This window comes from Streptopelia decaocto, assembly GCF_964273445.1.
Source record: "Streptopelia decaocto genome assembly, chromosome: 5".
In the NCBI taxonomy this organism is placed as follows: domain Eukaryota; kingdom Metazoa; phylum Chordata; class Aves; order Columbiformes; family Columbidae; genus Streptopelia; species Streptopelia decaocto.
The window spans coordinates 11,368,098-11,386,870 of NC_138659.1; the positions used below are offsets into that span (position 1 = coordinate 11,368,098).

General features: G+C 46.8%; 1 protein-coding gene across 9 annotated transcripts in view; it reads left to right on the forward strand.

Annotated features, from left to right (window-relative positions):
* Positions 1-632: 632 nt before the first annotated feature.
* The window catches only part of DOCK7 (dedicator of cytokinesis 7), a 103,823-nt gene continuing 85,682 nt past the window's right edge, over positions 633-18,773 (forward strand). For all 9 annotated transcript variants that reach the window (XM_082053183.1, XM_082053184.1, XM_082053185.1 and 6 more), the window contains exons 1-2: positions 633-768; positions 10,137-10,242. In XM_082053183.1, coding sequence (XP_081909309.1) covers positions 731-768; positions 10,137-10,242 — 144 coding nt within the window. In that variant the 5' untranslated portion in view covers positions 633-730. The remainder of the gene's footprint in view (positions 769-10,136; positions 10,243-18,773) is intronic.

Here is an 18,773-nt window from a genome sequence, read left to right on the forward strand (position 1 = left end):
GGTTGAACTCTGCAGGGGTGAGATGCTGGATGGTGTGAGCTGGGTGAAGAGCCATTTTCCCTAAACACGAGGGGATCTTTGTTACTACAAGTAGTAACCCCAAGCCACTCAATTTTTGAATGGGAATAAAGTGGCATAGGATAATACAATAGTTTGGGTTGGAAAGACCTTCCCAGCTCCCCCAGTGCCACCCCTGCCATGAGCAGGGACATCTTCACCAGCTCAGGTTGCTCAGAGCCCCGTCCAGCCTGGCCTGGGATGTCTCCGGGGATGGGGCATCCACCACCTCTCTGGGCAGCCTGGGACAGGCTCTCAACACCCTCAGCGTTAAAACGAGGCGGTGAGGGCGAGCTGAAAAGGAGACGCGCTCAGCCTGCACCGCGGCAATGACAGAACGCGGTCGGTGTAGCCCCTCCGACCCCTGGGGGATGAAGGCCGGATCGCTGCTGCTGGTCCCGGCTCCGGCCCGGCTGCCCCAGCCCGCCCCAGGGCCGCGGGGATGGGCAGGGAACGGGGCCGGTCACTCCTCACCGCGCCGTATGTCTGCGAGGAGCGGCCCCTACGCGGGATGGGGGAGGAGGCGGGCGGTGCGTGGCGAACGCCGGGGGTGGGAGCTGGGCCGGCTGCGCCGCGCGGGTGCGCGCCTCCGCGGAGCATTACGGCGCCCATTCCCGGCTCCCCGGCTCCGCCAGCGCTGAGGAGCGGACGCGCGGAGCCCCGCAGCGCGGCCATGGCCGAGCGCCGCGCCTTCGCTCAGAAGATCAGCAGGTAGCGCGGCCGCGGAGCGCGGGGAGGAGGCGCGCCCGCTCCCGGACCCCGGCGGCGGGCGTGGGGAGGGGCGGGCTGCCGGGCCCGACCGGTGCGGAACGGGGACCCGCCGCCGCGCCCCTGGCGGGGCGAACGGGCCCGGCGCGGCCCTCCCGGCCTCCGGGCTGCTGACAGGGCGGGCGCGCCGCGCCGGGCCGAGCCGCACCGGGGCCGGGCCGCCGCGCTGGGCCCGCCGTGAGCAGCCCCCGGCCGGGCCGCCGGGCAGGGGCCGCCCAGACCGGCGCCGAGGGGCTGCGGTTTCCCCCGGCTGCAACAAAGGAGTGGGGGGATGCGGCCGTGTGTGTGCGCCGTGTCCGCCCGCCGCGGTGCCGCTTCCCTGGGGAAGGGGAGGAGGATAAAAAAGGAGGAAAAGCGCTGTTTAATTCAACTCCCTGGGAACAAAGGCTGGCCGGGCGCATTGTGCAGCCCCCTCCCGCCGCACAATGGGCGGCCGGCGCTCCCGGCAGCGCGGCCAGTGTTTTCCTGCCGGTGCGGGGCTGCCGGCCCCGGCCCCTGCCCTTGTCCCCGGCTCCGGCCGCTCCCCGCCGGGTTGGCCGTCGTTGCTCTGCCCCCGCAGGGCCGGGCGGCCGGAGCCTTGGCCGGGCGCTGCAGCCCGTGCCCGAGAGCAGCAAACCTGCTCCCTCGCTGCCTGCAAAATGGGGGAAATAGTCCCTTTCCTTTTGTGTGCGATGAGTAGCTCGTTCATGTTAGCACAGCTCCTTGGACCTGCAGAGCTGTTTGGTACTTGGAAGCATTAAACATCCTTGTATTCCACAAAGTTTTGGGTTGGTTTGTTTGTTTTAAAGAGGAATATTTATAGGAGATTACTTGCTAATACCAAGCTTCTGCAGTTCTATGTTCCAGGTTAGGCATGTGGTTCCAGGTGGGAACCACAGTTTTCCTGTTGGCAGGTCTGACCAGATAGCCTTTGGTGACCCTGGTACCTCTCCTGGCTGTAACTTAGCAGCAGAAGGGAAGTGGGAATCATCCATTTTGCTGCTGCTATTCAGGATGCTGTGGACAGTAGTGAAAGCAGTATCATTTTCATGCTATTGAATGGGGAAACTGTAGGTACAAATAGTTGCAGTTAGAGAAGCTGTGATGGAGAAGGGTCACAAAGAAAAAGGAAGTCAAAGGAAAAGGCTGTAGGTAGGAGGCAGAGGAGTGGTATCAGTAACACCCCACTCAAAATCTGAAGACGGGGTGAAAACATTGCTCCTCTCTCACGGTTCTCAGCAGAGTTTGGTGTGCACCATCCAGGGTTTAATGTGATAGACCAAGGTCTTGGGAATAGAGAGAGCTGGATTTGCTGCCAGACTCTTTTTCCTGGTTCTTGATTGCAGTCATAGAAATAGTGACATGTGAGGCAAGAAGTAAGAGTTCTGCAGCCCTGGCAGGAAATTCAATAAAATGGCCCTGGGGTGACCTGGTGCTCACAATGTTTCTGTCTGTGTCGACGTTCCTGCCTGCATCAGGCAGGAGCTCAGTTCAGCAAGTTCCTCAGGCAGTAGCAGAGATTTACCGTGTTTGTGTACCTTTAGATCTAATCCCCTCGATGTGATTTCAGCCAAATGGCAGCAGTGTGTGTCTGTGCGTGGGCAGAGGTGGTCTTTTTAACATGTCACATTCACTGTTTGTACAAGCTGTGCCTGCAGAAGGACCCAGGTGGTCTGCAGTTGAGTTCAACTCCTTCTTTTATGGTTATTTATAAGACTGCTCTATTTTTCACTGGGGTTTCCCATACTGTTTTCTTCTGAGAAATCTGAAGTTCCTGGTTCACGGGCTGCACGTCCAGTGTGTGTGAAGGCAAAAACTTGTGGGCAGGAGACATGGTTGTACCCAGAGGTGCCCAGACTGAGCTGTAGCCCTTCTGGTGCTGACACAGAATATGCTGCTGTAAATTACTGTTTCAGAGGATGAGAGGCTCCAACAAGCAGCACACGGAAGTCCCAAGAGCTGTGTTGGTGGCTGCTGGAAGCCCTCCCCATTCCATTGTTTAAAGAAAAATAGATCCATCGCGTTTTCACACTCTCCCCTCCGGTTTGGCTTACTCATTGAGGTAGATAAGGCATTTGTCTTGCTCAGAGGAAACAGACACGCTGCTCTTGGTTTGCCTGATAGTGTGTAATTCAAATGGGATGTAATTCAGATCCACAAAGGTAAATTACTTTAAGGCCTTCCTACCAAACAGATGCAAGCATCTAAACTGGTTATTACAGTAGTGGTAGAAAAAGAAATCTGCCATCGGCTGTGCTCTTTCTTCACAGCCCTGATTTACTGCCGGTGCTTTCTTCAGCCGGCATGGTGCACCTCAAGGTAGACACCGAACTCCAGTGCCGGCCGGTATCTGTTTATTGCTACTGGAATCTTCAAATATTGGGGATAACAGCTATCAGGGACTGCCACAACAGTTTCGAATTTAAGACTGTCTGTTACAAGGTGTCTTTCTGACGAGGTCATGCCGCCTTTTTGTTGGAAGGACTTCAAACTACAGGAGATTTTTAGCCTGAACTTTGGCCGTCACATGTACTTAGTAATTCTTCTTGACTCCGTTGGAAGAAACTCCTGAGTTAAACTGACTGCAGTGGGTTAATAATACTTGAAATCTCACCTGAAATGGTTAATTTTAAATTGGAAATATATCAGTAATATGTTTTTTTTTTAATTAAACTGAATTGGAACACGTTCTTCTGCAGCATCGTAATACTTGTGTAACTGCATGAATACTATTGTTTCTGTCTCAGAGTAAGAAGAGATGTACTTCTGTTTAGTACCCCTGTTCAGTTCATATGGTGTTTGGGGGACTAGAGGAGAGTTAGCGGAATGCAGGATCCACCCCAGCAGAGATAAAGTTCACACATTTAGATGTCTCAGTAAAAAAAAACCCCAAGCAGTCAATACATTATTCTGGAGGAACCAGCTAAGTTGTGTGTTTGCCCTCAGCAGGGCTGGGTGTTCAGGACTGACCCAGCCGAGTGCTGTGCCTGTGTTGTCCCCACCAAGCACGCACCTCTCCACCTGTGTGCGCTTCAGATTCCCAGTTGCATTATCCCAGTGCATTTTCTGAGTGTGGGGCAGCTTGGCAGAGAAATGTGATGTGGAAGCCCCACCACCAAAAAGGCCAATTCTGAGATCCCAAGTGTCTCGGTAATTAAAGTGTGTTGTATCCCAGCACTCCAGTCTTTCCAGGGGTAGGCAGAGGAAAAGGTGTGCGAGTTTTGCCAGAGTTCAAATATAGAAAAAGGAAAAAAATCACCCTTAAAACATCACACAACATACACAGTTCAGGCAAACTCATGAGCCCCCATCTCAGTGCCTTGTCATTGCTCTTGGACCATCTCGAGATTGGGCTGTCTGAGGGATTCAGAACTGCTTCTTTGGTCAGACTATCACCATTTGGAAAGTCTCTTTCCTTAAAGTTTTGCTCTTCCTTTACTGCTCCCACAGTGAGAGGATCCTTCTGACTTGAAATAACATACCTGCTGTACCGTCTGTTTTGCTCTGCAGTTCAGCCTCAGAGCCCAGAGCACGGTTTTTACCACTGATCTTTATTCTCTTGCTGAGAATTTTCCGTTTTTCTGTCCCCCGCTCTCACTGGAGTCTGGCTAATTTTGTTTTCACCCTTGTGGGTCCAACCCCTTCTTCTGAGGTGCTTCCATGTGAATGGGAACTGCACGGTGCCATGAAGTGCTGCTGTCTTGGGGGCAGAGCCCTGGCTAAATAGGGGAGACCTTGCTCTCACACATTCAGTGATTTGGAAATATCCCATCATCCAGGGCTCTTAGGTTGTATATGGACAGATTTCTGGAGTAATCACAGTTTGTTGTCTTTATGGGTTTGAATTGAGGGGAAAACACTTCTGTTCTCTGCATTCAGAGCTTGCATCTCATTTCTGCTGAAGCTCCCTTTACACTGTAAAGGGTGACCTGGGAAAACTAAATTTACATTTGTGTTCATTTAGAGCCCTTTTACATTGCCTGAACGATGTGTCAGAGAGACTGACAGCCACCTTTGCCCTGCCGGAGGGTAAACAGGGATGGTGTGAAACCCACTGAAGCCGATAGCAAAGCTGTCACTGGCTTCCACAAGCACCGAATCGGGCCAGAAACGTAGTGGTTGCAGCAGGATATTCATTGCGGTTTATTCTCTTCCCATATCCAGATGCCATTTGCCATCCACGATTGTGGATAATTGCAAGTATTTTTAACAATTTTAACAGATTCTTCAGAGCATCTTCTCCGAAAGTCACGTTGTCTACCCCGTCTGGCCGTTGTGGATGTCTCATGCTGCAGTCAGCAGCGCTCTGGGAAGCCTAAGAAAATTTCTGATCGCTCAAAGCAAGAGAAGGCAGGGAGAACAGTTCATCTCTGGGCTTTCATTACAAAGCTGTTTCTTTGTACAAGGCTTCCTTGGTTTTTTTTTTTTTTTGTTTTGTTTTTTGTTTTGTTTTAATGCGAGATGTCACTTTGATCTCTCTTGAAGAGTCCAATCTTGTGGTGATTTTCACAGTAACGTATCTTGGGAGCTCAATCCCTTTGCTGCAGCTTAGGGGTGACATTTTCAGCCTCAGTCATCAAATATTACCAGAAGGGCACCGCAGGTAGCATTGTATGATGTTTTCTGTTTTAATCAATGGTAAGGAAAAAGGAAACATGTTGCTCATCTTCTGTGTTAATTTAAGAACCCACACTTAGCCCACAGCAGTCAGGATCACGCTGGGTATTTCCCCAGCCTCATTTCACTCATTTCCAACCCATTTCACTCAAAGGGAAAGAAGGAAACGGGATGCTGGGTTTGGGAGGAAGGCTCCATCCAGGGCACAGCTGAGCTCCAGGGCTCTCCCTCCAGCAGGTTCCCTCATCCACAGCGACACACACCTGGTCGCTCATGCTGTGGTTTAAACCTGGATGGAGCCGGCTGTTCTGCAGGCAGGAGAGCCCAGTGGAGCACAGATGGACAGAGGGACAGGTCATCTCACTGCAGTGGCAAGACCAGTGCGACTGACCAGTACCATTTGGCTTTGGGAAAACCCAAGAGCAGCGAGTAAAGCAGGACAGATACCTCCAGCCACGTGCAGAGTTGTACCCAACTGAGCTGGCTGAACCAAGGGAGATGCTTTCGCTTTAAAAACTCTGTAAATACAGTTTTCTCTGCTTCTGAGAGAGAACAAGCAGCTTTGCATGGACTGATGCAGATGCTCACCGTACCAGGCTGCCTTTCTCAAGAGGCAAAAGCTTGCTGGGTGTAGAGTCACTGCACGTGACACATGAGAAGAACAACAGGCAGGAGTAACAGCTTTGTGATTAGAAGGATGGGGAGGAACAAACAATTTGCATTGCTCTTTCAAAATGGGGAGGGCTATGGAAAAAAGAGAAACTTCCTCAAATCTCTGCAGCAGATGATCAGGATGACTGTGTCCTCTGTCCTGAGCAGCCTCCTCTGGGAGAGGGAGCATCTGACCCTTGCTTGGTGTAACTGGACAGGTCTTGGGGAGCCTTTTCTGGGGAAGACAAAAAGAAGAACTGATATTTCCAGTATGCTTCTTAAGCTAAAAAAAAAAAATGAAAGGGACAATTTTTGATTTTGACTGGGTAGGAATGAAACAGAAATGATTTTTGTGCATAGTAAAGAAACATGGAAGTGCAAACAAACGGTTTCGTTTTGTTATTTACAGCTCAGAGTACTTTGAGAATCACTGGTCTTGTTTTGCTTTAGAAGCCAGTTCCGAGGGGATTTTTTTTCCCTCTCCTTTGTCTTTGTGTGTGTGTGTGAACCGAAGGCACACACAATAATTAACCAGTGAAGAAGGTCAGAAAGGAAGTGACTAAGGAAGATGTACTTTAAACAGAGACATTCATGAAGCCGTGGGCTGTAATTAACTGGAATGTTTGTCTAAGGATCCCAGGTTTCATGTGTGAACTTAAGATAGTTATTAAAGAGGCGTTTTTTTATGTGTCCTTTTAATTATCAGAGCTTTATTGACTCTTCTGCCAAACTGATTTTTTTTTTCTTCATTTGGAGACTATTTTGAAATTTATTTCTGTTTTCTGTTTGGTTTTGCTGTAATACACTTGTTGGTTTGGGGAGCATAGCTTCTAGTTAGAAATAGTGTTCAGGGTTATAATATAATGTGAACTTGCTAGTCATGAGCAGATGGGATTTGTCATGGACAAACAGCTTTTGGAAAAGGAGGAGAAGGTGAGTGTATGATCAGTTTTGGGGAAACTGTGAAGCTCTGTGATGAAGCAGTGAGAAAGCAGTTCCAAAAGCAGTCAGCTGAGGTGTTTTCTCAATAGGAAAATACTCATTTGGGTCTACCAAGCCCTGGTCAAGCCTTATCTGGAGTGCTGGGGATGAAACACCATGTTAGGAGGTGTGATTGCTGATGGAACAGATGCGGGGAATTGCCGCTGGATCATGAAGGAAGCAGAAAGCCTGTCCTAAGATCTGGCCTTGCTTTGCCTGGCAGAAGGAAGGCTGGGATGGGATAATTTTTGTGGGAAGGGGTGGGAGGAGTGCTATTGAACCTAACTGATGGTGTTGGCACAAACCCAAATGGCTATAGATTACCCATAAATACAGTTGGTGATCAGGTTATGTTAGAAGCTGGTTTTGAAATGTCAGGAGCGTGGTGCTTTCCAGTGGGGGAAATGGTGTTGGGCACGTTTGCGAATGCGGTGATACAGAAAGGGAGCCAACAAGAGCTGGGGATCAGACTGCAGGCTTGGAGTAAGGAGTGGGAAGTCCTGCAGACACTGCTCAGGAATTTTGGGATTTAGACAGTAGCCAGTTATTTCGTGTGGGAAGAGGTTTGGTAATTGTGAAAGCTGGAGATGTGAGACTACTTCAGACTTGAAAGGAATGATGGTGTCTTGGTCAAACCGACTGGAGGTTGTTCAGTTCCGACTGTGATCATGCCTCAGGGGGAATTTTTAATATCCAGTAAGGTTATTAATGGGGCAGCAACATGGAGCTGCCACTGATGTACAGCACATGGTCAGAAGCTGCACTGCTCAGTGTCACTCTTGTGTTTGACCGTGTTTCCTCCCCTGTTGCATCAAATGACCTTTTCAGTGGGGATGACATTGGGTGGTCTGATGGCATCGCTGCAAACTCAGTGTGGCCCTGAGCAATGCTATGGTTGCAGCCGGGCTTGTTTCAGCTTTGAGTTGGGATAAAGCACAATCGTAGCTGGAGTTAAGGGTGTAACCACATACAGCACAGCTCCCAGCTGCTGCAGAGCCGCCCGGCTGGGGCCAACATGCAGAAGAAAGGACTGAGAACCCCTCTGGAGTCTGTCACAGAGTGTGTCTCGGGTTCATAGGGATCTGCAGGAGGAGCAGCGCTAAGGAACGTGGCTGGGCATCGGCTGCGGTTTTGCAGCTCAGGATGGGTTTCCTTCCTTCTGTGCTTTCTGACTGGAAACAGCACACGTCTTTTAAAAATATGGAAGGATTTTTAGTTTTTCCTATGTTGTGCTGCATTGCAAAATGTGTATCATCAGGAATTACACAAAACACACACCTACCGAGAGGCTGGATTTAAAGCAGAGATCATCCGCAAGCTTGTAAGTCTCATCAGCCACAGATGCGTAGTGTTTTCCAGGCCAAGCAGCCATTTTAATATGTTCCAAATTTTCCTATAAATGATAGCAGCATGCGTGATTTGTTCTCGTTTGCATGTATGTGTGTGAACATGGTGGGAGCAGGGCAGATGTTTTTTCCGAGGACGGTCAGACAGCCGAGTGTTGTCCGTCCCCAGCAGGAGCTGCTGATCTGCTTTCAGAAGCCACCCACCAGAAGTGAAAACATAGTCTCCTGTGGATAAATGCAAACATGAAGCAAATGACTTCTTGCAGCCAGAATACATAAAACTTTTTTTTTTGTCCTTCTACAGTTCACTTTTTCAAAAGACAAAAAAATGCTTCCTCTAGCTAGTCTTACTGCTGTCCTCTGGCCTGAGGAAACATCTGCGCTCCATGGTAGGCCTGGTTGTCCCACCTAGTTCCCTTTTAGAGTTCCCTTCTCTTCCATTGACATCAGTTGCCTCCACCTGTCCCCATTCCTGCACACCAGCATTTACTGCCAGAGCAGTCCTGAAGCCAAGAGCCCATCCTGACACCAAGGTTTTGCTCAAGGGAGGTTTAACCATCTTTACTTGACAGGGTTTTAGCAGCACGTTCCCCTGAGTGAGATCAGGAGCCGGTCTGTCAGCCATGATGCTGCTCCCACAAAGATCGCTGATATAGCAGAAAAAAAATTACCCATGTCCTTGCAGCCTCTTCGTCTGTCTTAAGCACCGGTTGGCGTCTTTTTGGAGCTGGGACCTTGTTCTGGGAGACAGAGCGGAACTGCAGTGCTGCAGTGTGGTGAATGACACGCAGCAGCGGGTTTGTCACTAATAAATTGGTCATTGACTCCTGGAGAAGAGTGTCCTGTGTTGGTGTGCTGGTGAGGTCCTGAAGACTGGGGTAGTCAGCACCTTTTTTTTTGTGGAAAGAATCTGAGCTTTTGATTTGCTTCTGGAACAAAACCATTTCCACCACAGTCAAAGACTCGCCGAGATGAGCTGCAGCTTACTCTGGGGTTACAACATGGAGCACTGTGGATGGTTGTGTTAGGGCTTGACCCATGGCTATTAAAACAGTCTTTGACTATGAACATTTCCCTCTCTGGTGTGCTTGTCCTTTGATGAGATGTTCCCTTGGTGGCTTTACTTAACTGTTGTGTTCTCAGTCTTACCAGTGACAATGCGGCTTACTGGGGAGAACAGCAAACCCCAGAGGGGCACAGTGTGGATTTTACCCTCTGGGCATGGAAGGATTGATCTGTGATTTTCCTTCCTGGTGAGAAAAGTTGCCCAGTGGTGGGATTTCTCTTTGGCAGAGATCATTAGACATTGTGCCCTGCCAGCAAGGGATGAAAATGAGAGAGCAGAGCACAGGAGGAGATGTGCGACCAGGCTTGGAACTGCTGAGGGGTGCGGAGAGCTTTCCTTGGTAGGAACGGGAAAGAGCCTGCTGGGAACAAGTTTATTTGTGCTCAGCGTCATGTGCATTTTATTGCTGCAGATGTGCACAAAAGAGCAGTTCACAGAAGCAAAAAAAAACTTAATTGCTGTTAAGAATATGTATACGCAGCCTTGCGAGAATTTTGTGATTCTCTAAGAATTTAATATGCGAGGTCTGTTCTCACTGGCTGGTGACACTCTTATGCCAACCAGCGCACTAAGTATTTGGTTCCATTCCAACAGCAGCATAAAGTGTGTTTGATATATCATCTTCATCGTGATTCCTTTACAGAGATAATGTTGTCTGTGTCTCATTTCAGAACGGTGGCTGCTGAAGTCAGGAAGCAGATCTCAGGACAGTATGGAGGGTCTCCCCAGCTCCTCAAAAACCTCAATATTGGAGGCAGCGTCTCTCATCATACAACTGTAAGTAGTGCTTGGAACATGGAAGAGTGAAGATGGTGTGCATAGTTATTTTGATAACCATTTGGAAAGAAGTTGTGGTGCTGATAGGTTGTTGACCTAAGCAGCCCGTAATAACACTGAGGAAATAATTCAATGCAAACCCCCCTAATTTTGGAGGTCTCAGTCTTGCAAATCGGGCATTAAATTGCATGTGCATGTGTGGTTCTCTCCATGAAGCGCTTTACAAGCTTGTGCCCTTCAGGTGGCTATTTTCTTGTGTTTCTTATCACTCTTGAGAGTGGGACTGCAGTGGCTCATCTGCTCTTCAGAGGTATTTTGTTATTGTGAAATTTTAATGTGGTTATTCCTCAGGAATCTGTGTTTACTTACAAGTTTACAGTCCACTTTCCAGAGTGGCTGAAATGTAGGCCATGTTGTCAGAATCACCCTTTCTGAAGTCAGATTTTCTTGCATGGCCTACCAGTAACCTTCAAAATTTATTGACCATGGTGGTAAAAAATTCAAGAGTTCCACCAAACTTTTTCAGTCTGGAACTGTGTTTTTGGAAGTGTTCCTTGGATTTGGATTGTTGCTTTGGGTCATAGCAGTTGCTTTTGCAGCAGTCAACTTAGAAAACAAATACGATAGCATCTCATTTTCTTCAAAGAGGGTTGATTAGGTCAGGCAGTACTGGAAATGTGCCCTGAATTTGATAGTCTGCACAAGTGTTTGAAGTAGGGTCCTGTAGAGTTTCCTCAGTTCATGTCCTGCTCTGTGTCCAACACAATGCGTTAAAGCTTTCTCGTACAAAGCACAAATGTGTCCTTGGAGCTTGTGTTGTCTCAAAAGGGATCTCCAAGATGAAGTTGATCCCTAGCTTAGAAGAATGACTTGGCTGCAGGCTGAAAGTTCATCTTGAAGGAGATCTGGCTGTGCCACAGTCACTGGGGACTGAGGAGGGCTGGAATTCCTGTAGTTCAGCTGTGTGAGCCCCAGGCCACCAGAGGCTGGCTTTTGTCAGCTGTAATGTGAGTGAGCAGGAGGAGGGGTTAACGAGAGCGATGTGTCCAGGGCTAATGCTTTATCACAGCCATCTCTGGAGGGGTGTGGAATGATAATGCAAAGCCCTGACTTGGCAGTTCTCTGTGGTCTTTTGCATAATCCGGTATTAGGTAATAGGGAGGGACCCCTGCTGTTAGCGTTGTGGGCTGGATGGAGCACTTGGGGTCATTGAATCCACTTGCCTGCAGCAATGGATGGCTGAGGAACAGACCCTGCTTTGAAGGACCCATCCCACAAGCTTCTGTGCCTCTCTAGTCTCACATGTGGTTTCATCTTGGAACAAGTCCCCTGAATTAGTTTTCTAACTCTTCATTGCTTCCATACAGCAAGATATCTTCTGTGAATCTCTCCAAGCTGTCCCTCAGCCAGCCATGGTTTTGATAATTATTTTTCCTTGTATTCCCCCCATTTAGCTCTGAATCATCTCTTCCACTTTTTCTATTTCTAAGCTTTTTCCATTCTGCCATCATTTAAATCTATGTGCTCAAAGCTTTAGTCCTGTCGATCTACACATGTAATTCTAAATGCATGGTGAGATTTGTTGATCACGGTATTGTCAGCCCTGCCTTCAGTTCTTATGTCACTTGTTATCCTGTTGCTGTTGTGTTTTCTGGTAAATATATGCAAGAATCTGTAAAAATCCTGGAAAAGGTCATGCTGACAGGGAGCAGGCTCTGAGCCTTTCCTATCAAACTGCATTGCGTGCTGGTTGATGTGATTAGCTCCTAGTTTGTCAGATTAAATTCTGTGCTGAGCAAAGATGCTCTTCAGAAGCGTGATTAACATGGAGCGATAGTTTGTAGGAGATAGACTCATGACTTAACTAAATATACTTTTCCTACAGACTATGTCCTGAGGCTGAATAAAATGACCGAGGTTGGCTTGTACTGAATTTGGGGTTAATTTCTCTCCCTTAGGCATCCATCAGAATTTGCAGTGCCTGCCTGCCCTGGCTTGATAACAAACATTATACAGAGAGAAAGCATTACTGCTCTGAGACTGAAATAGCTATTTGCTCTGGAAAAATTCAGAAGTTTGCATGTCCTAATACATTTACAGCAAAGAAACAGAAGGCCCTGAAAATCTGCATGGCAGTTTTGTGTAGCCATACTGGTTTGAAAGCCTAGATTAGGATGCCTGGTGTGGGTTTAAATAGGCAACTTATGCTAAAATGTATGGATATTTTATGTATGGATATGGATTGAGTTTCAGGTGAGAATCTCCACCATGGCAGCAAGTTGCACTGTTGAGCGTGTGGCATGGAACTGGAGGACTTTACACAGTCATGCAGATGTGATCTCTCCTACCCAGTGCACATTACTCATCGTGTGGAGCATTTCCATAGCTAGTTGTGATCCAGACAAGGTCACAGGTCACACCACTGATTCCGTCAGCAGTTGCCAACAGTAGCTGCTTATGGTAATTCGCCTTGGAGTCTTATAACACGCAAGCCAATGTAGACATTTTAATGGAGAAATGTACATTTTTCTGAATGAAGTGCCCTCAGCACTGTGCTTGGTTGGGCCTTTTGTTTCTTGTTGACTGAAGCCAGTGCAGGGACTTTTCACACTCAACAGACTTACATGTGGTTGAACCGAGGATAAATGCAAAAACCTGTCAGCTGAATTTTAGCAAGTCTCTTCCCTTTTGCTTCACAAGCAGCAGACTGCCAGAACTGTTTCTAATTTAGTAACTGGTGGAGCTGGGGAGAAGACACTGCTTTCAAATGACTGTACAGGAGCCCGCGGTTTATTATTGTCAGCCTCCACCCTTCTGCCACTTTAGGAGCAGGTGATTTTAATTGCACACCCCTCAAACCACACGTACAGGTCCAAAGTCTTTGGAGGCTTTTTCTGTAGGACCTAGCATGCTGATGTGGGACTCCTCGCAGGATGCAGTCCTTGCAGCACTCAGCTTTTATTTTTGAAATCCAGAACAGAAGGCACTGACAGTTTATTGCTGAGAAACAGGAGGAGCTGTAAGGTCTTAGATGAAGAGGATTTTATTTTTTTAAGTTACTTTTGCAAGTCCCTCTAAATCCACTGATAAATTGAGTGTACATTGCACCTTGCTGTTTGCGTTCTGGGTTGTAAGCCACGTGCTGTGCTTATCTTCGGTGCATCGAGAGGTTCGATATTCCCTGGTGGGAGCTGGAGCTTCTCACCACTGATGAATGCTGTGAGCAGAGCTCGCGCTTCCCTTCACAGAATTCCCTAGCATCTAGCAGGATGGGCTATTGGCTTTGTTTATTTATGAACTGGACTGTTTACTATGGGCTATTATAATCCCTCATGACTAACCACTTTCTTTTCTTTCCAAGTTTATTTCTTCTGCTGAGCTTCTGCTGTGTTATCGTGCCTGTTATCCGCTCTCCCTGTGTTGCATCCTGGTTGCTGCAGCGTGGCAGAGCCCGATTCCTCTCCCTGCATTTCTGCAGTAGTTTTGCCTGCATGAAGCTGGCTTGTGTATTGTCAGAGATTAATACGAGTTACTGCTGAAGCCACCCAAAGCTTTCCCCGAATCTTGGTGTGCATGTCTGGGTTTGCTGTTTAATGGCTGCTCATTATGCTGCTTTGGTGTAGGAAGTGCAGAGTTTTGGTTTCTTTCTGCAAATGGACTTGTAGTCTGTTTTTTGCCCCGGGTGTGCTGTCTTTTTATGAGGGCAGATGATGTTACCAAAGGACAGAAAATAATCACCAGGTATTTGGACCTCTCTTCAATTGTAGCTCAGCTATTTCTGTGTCTTATTCTACATTCAGCAACTTTTGTTGCTTAATGATATTCCTATTTTTCAAGTTAGATGAAGACTTATAAAATCTTGGATTTATGAACACTTCACTTTTGAATGGCAAAGATTTTCGTTTTGGTTGTTCAAAACTTTTTTTCCCTAATATTTTTTATAAATTAATCTTTAGAAGTATATTTTAATAGGAGGAACAGCATTTCACAGAACTTGCAAATGAGCAGAATGAATGTATACTCAGTTGTTTTGCAGAAAAATAACAGCTGTTTCCAAAGGATCAGGGGTAATAATTCCTCTCTGCTGGTGTATGTTATGGTGTAGTTGAATGTAGTATGAGGAAGAACACTGTTGTAAGAGATGCTAATTAGTCTGGGAATAAAGGGGTCTGGATTCTTGGACATGATGTGATCTGACTGTGTCTGCTCTCAGCGTGCCATTTTCTCCATGTAAAATAAAGCTGCTGACATTTACATATCTTTGTGAAGCACTGCCAGGTTAGGGGCATTGTCTGGGCTAATTGAAGCTTTGTCTTGAATTTACTGGATGTCAGACTTTGGTTGTGTATTCAAAGATAGTATCTAATTATTCAATAAGAAAATATAGGTTCATTTGTATATATTCATTGTTTATTTTAGCATCTTTTAAAAGGAGAAGAAAAGATAATTTTTGCAAATGAATGCAAAACACTGCAAGGGAAAACATGACAGTATCCTATGTGGCATGGAAAAGGGCCTTTCAAAGTGTTTGAAGCCAAGTAGTCTTATCACCAAAATCGCTAAAATGAAAAGGAAAATGAGCCAAGGCTTAATGGTGTCTCAGAGCTGATTGAGGCTTGACACTGAGTCCCATGACGTGTATTTCCTGGAGGTTTCGCCCTGCCTGGCTGAGCGGTCTGTCCTCAATGCACAGGGAGGATGGGAGAGGCGTCCACATCCTCTTCCCTCCTCCTTCCACCGGGATTGCTCACACTTAACTCGGCTCTGCTGCCGGCGCTGGCTTTAGAAAATTAAAACTGCTACGGACTGTTTCTAAAATCTCCCGTTGCAGAGCTCAGGAGCATTTTGTACCTTAAGCTGGTGAGCATGGTGTCCATGGAAAAGCTGAGTCTCATTTATCTGCAATAAATTAAACAGTTTATATGTTAGCAGAAATAACTAATCTTAACTAAATGTTATACCAAGTACATTCGGTTACTTAAACGAAGCATTCATGGCAGGCCTGTTAAATACTCAAAATCTAAAAATGCCACTAAATCCTACTTGTGCTCTGGTAGAATCATAGAGTGTCCTGAGCTGGACGGGACCCACAATGATCATCAAGTCCAAGTCCTGTCCGTGCACAGGACAACCCCACAGTTCGCACCATGTGTCTGAGGACGTTGTCCAGTCTCTTCTTGAACACTGTCAGGCTTGGGGCCGTGACACCTCCCTGGGGAGTCTGTTCCAGAGCTTCAGCACCCTCTGGGTGAAGAACCTTTTCCTAACGTCCAACCTGAACCTCCCCTGGCACATCTTCCTGCCATTCCATCGGGTTCTGTCACTGGTCGCTAAAAAGAAGAGCTCAGCCCTGCCCCTCCTTCTCCCCTTGAGAGGAAGCTGTAGCCGCCATGAGCTCTGCCCTCAGTCTCCTCTTCTGCATGCTGAACAAACCAAGTGACTTTAGCTGCTCCTCATATGGCTTCCCCTCCAAACCCTTCACCAACTTCATAGTTGGTTGGTACCAGCTGTGAGAGGGCACGGAGGAGTAAACTGATGTCAGAGTCCACAGAAGTGTGTAAGGTGCAGAGCACATGATTAGTTTTATTAGTGCTAAGCTAATTTGAGTGAGCCCCACGTCTGTTATCTTGGCTAGCAGAGCTGGGTGAGTGCACCCAGGTTTTGCACTGGCCGGGCTGATGCTTTCACTGTGGGGGGCACTCAGGTGGCTCTGCAGGGCCAGGTCAGCAGGCAAGGTGGCTGTGAGGATGGAAGTCCACGGTGGTCCCCAGAGCGCCGGTCCAGGGGCTGAGCTGTGCTCTGTGATGGCTTAGCTGGGCGCTGGGGCTCATGGCTGCTTAGAGCTGGGACGCGGGGACTGTCCGTGCCCAAAGCTGCTTGGGCTTGCGTGGGTTGTTAGGCGAAGCTTTGCTCCCCATGGATGTGGCAGACACAGTGATTTCTTCACCTGGGCACGTAGATAAACCGCTTCAGCTGTCGTGAGCTAATAGCATAGATACCACCTCTGGCGTCATGGTGTGTCTCCTGCTTAAACCATACCCTGGATAAGCTGCCCACTGATAACTGAGACATGGCCGTGCCATGTATTTCCCACTCAGAAAAGCATGCATGTTTATGGTTACCCCAGTTCAGAGCCTGGGTGAACCCCAAGGGTCCGCAGGGATCCATCTGCGCTGATCTGATGAATGTTTCTGCCCAGGGAGGGAAGCCTGTGATTTTTCTATATTCTCTGATCAAACTGTTTTAGCTTTTTCATTTCTTTAATAGTGGAGCTTTGATGTGTTCTTTGTCTTCATCTCTGCACGCTCAGTTTTGGCGCAGTTTATCAGAGGATGGCTCAGATCAGTCTTAGCACTTGCATTTACTATATCAAAGTCTTTGTGTTCTTGAAATACTCTATTAGTGAAATTACACGATTCTTAATAATCAAATAAGATACTGTCATTCTTCTTACCCATCCTTGAAGGCATAACTTGTGTCTTTCTGTGTTTGGTAGGAAATTACTTTAGTATTCCCAGATAACTAATTAATCTTGGATTAATATTAATATTTCTATACCCAAATGGCTTCCTACATTAGCAACCAGTTATAATAGCAAATAACCTGGCAATATTTGTCCATAAAACATCTCACTGGTTTTGTGGCTGGTTGTTATTTGTTACATGTAGGTTTTCTCTTTAGGTGGGTATATTTACAAATATTTCCTTTCACTAGAGGCTTTTTCCATTTCAAGCATTGTGATATTACATGAATTTAACACCCATTACAGATCATTGAGCTTTACTGTAAAAAGAATCCAGAGCTTAATACTAAATATTCTCAGATCTTAAAAATGGATGCTTTAGACTATTTCTAAAACTTTTTTTTTGTTTTATTAGAGAATGCTTGCAGAAATTTTTGAGCCATATTTATAATTTGAAATGAAGGGCTTTTATCAGCTATTCTCTCTAGCAATTACATCTTTAGCAATTACATATTTCAAAACACCATGCAAAAGAAATAATAAGAGCCAGAGCAAAGCAGGAGGTGGGGAGCTGCATTCCAGAGGCAGAATGCATGGAGCTGGAGATAATGGCTGGGGAGGTGTCCTGGCTGAGGGCTGGGAGCTGCCTGTGGTTGATGGAAAGCAGAGATTGTGGAGGAATCTCCTTGGTTCATTTGAATATTTCCGTGTATTATAATTGCAGCCAGAAAATTAAATGCAGGCATTCTGTGTGCTCACCAGTTGTTCGGCAAGGAAAATTAAGGGTATGGGTTTTATGACATGCAGTACTGGTACTAGACAAATATGTGACTCTTAGAATTTGGATCCGGTCGTGACTGGTTTTGGAGTAAGTGTTTAAGTGAAAAAAAAATGTAATTTATGCAAGTAAAACGTATTTGTTAGTACTTGAGCATTGCCGGTGCTTAATATTGCACTGCTCATGTTTCAAAACCTTTTAGAGTGACTATGGTTTGTAGTTCACACTTAAAAATAAATCTGATGCCTCTGTTTAGCAAATAGATCTTTTTAAACTGTCATCTTCTTTAACTAGCTTGCATTTTTTTTTTTTTAGTGTGTTACATTTCCTGTATTCTCAGATTTGTGCTGAGTCATGTCAGATTTGACTCCTATTGGGGTTCCCTGAGATACCAGTATCTCTTTAAGGGTGATTTAAGGGATTTTGCCACAACAAGAACAGGCCATCTGCATTCCTGAGTGCTCAGCAAGGGAAGTGACTGTTTGCCCTGGAGACCTAGCGATAGCAGGAGAAGGCTGGGGCTCAGCTTTGAAATGTTAATTTGCTGCTTCTGTCCTTCCAAGATTTTGCCCAGGGAGGCAGTGGGTGGGAAGTTGGTGTTAATTTAGGATTTGAAGCTTGGGTGCAATCTGTTACGGTTTTAGTGCATTATAAATTGTTGAATATTTAAGGAGGTATTGAAATTAAGATGGAACTTTGTCCTACTTTCAAAATTGGCAGGAAATATCACCCTAATTTTGAAGAAGTGCCTAGCTGCCAAGTAAAAATAGTAGTCAGGATCCTCCCTGAGATGAGGAGCTCTGCAAGGGTAATTTTTCAAGGTCCCTTACAACATCTTCATAGGGAATTCTGCCCAGGAGGTATAACCTTCCGGTCCATGCCATCGTCATTTTGACAGAGCCGCAAATTGTACAGTGGTCCTCACAGAGACTGGGTCTCTGCCCTTGGGAATGATGCAGCTCATTTTAGATAAAAAGAAAATTTGTCTTGGATTAGGCCACGAGCAACTTGGGTTCGAATCCTTGTTCTGCCAGATGCATCCTGCCAAGCCATCACGTCATAACCATTTAGAATTGTCCCCTGTGAGAAAAAGCATCTTGGGAGGGCAGAGATGAGGGAGGGAAAAGGGAACAAGAGGGCAGTGGTGCTTTTCATGGCTATGCTGGCATACAGGAGCTGGAAGAGTCTGCAGAATCATAGCTGACGTCTGAGTGTGTTGCTTAGGACGTCCCATGAGACTACTTGTGACACTCAGTACAACACGTGTCAATTAGACAACAAACTTCTGGA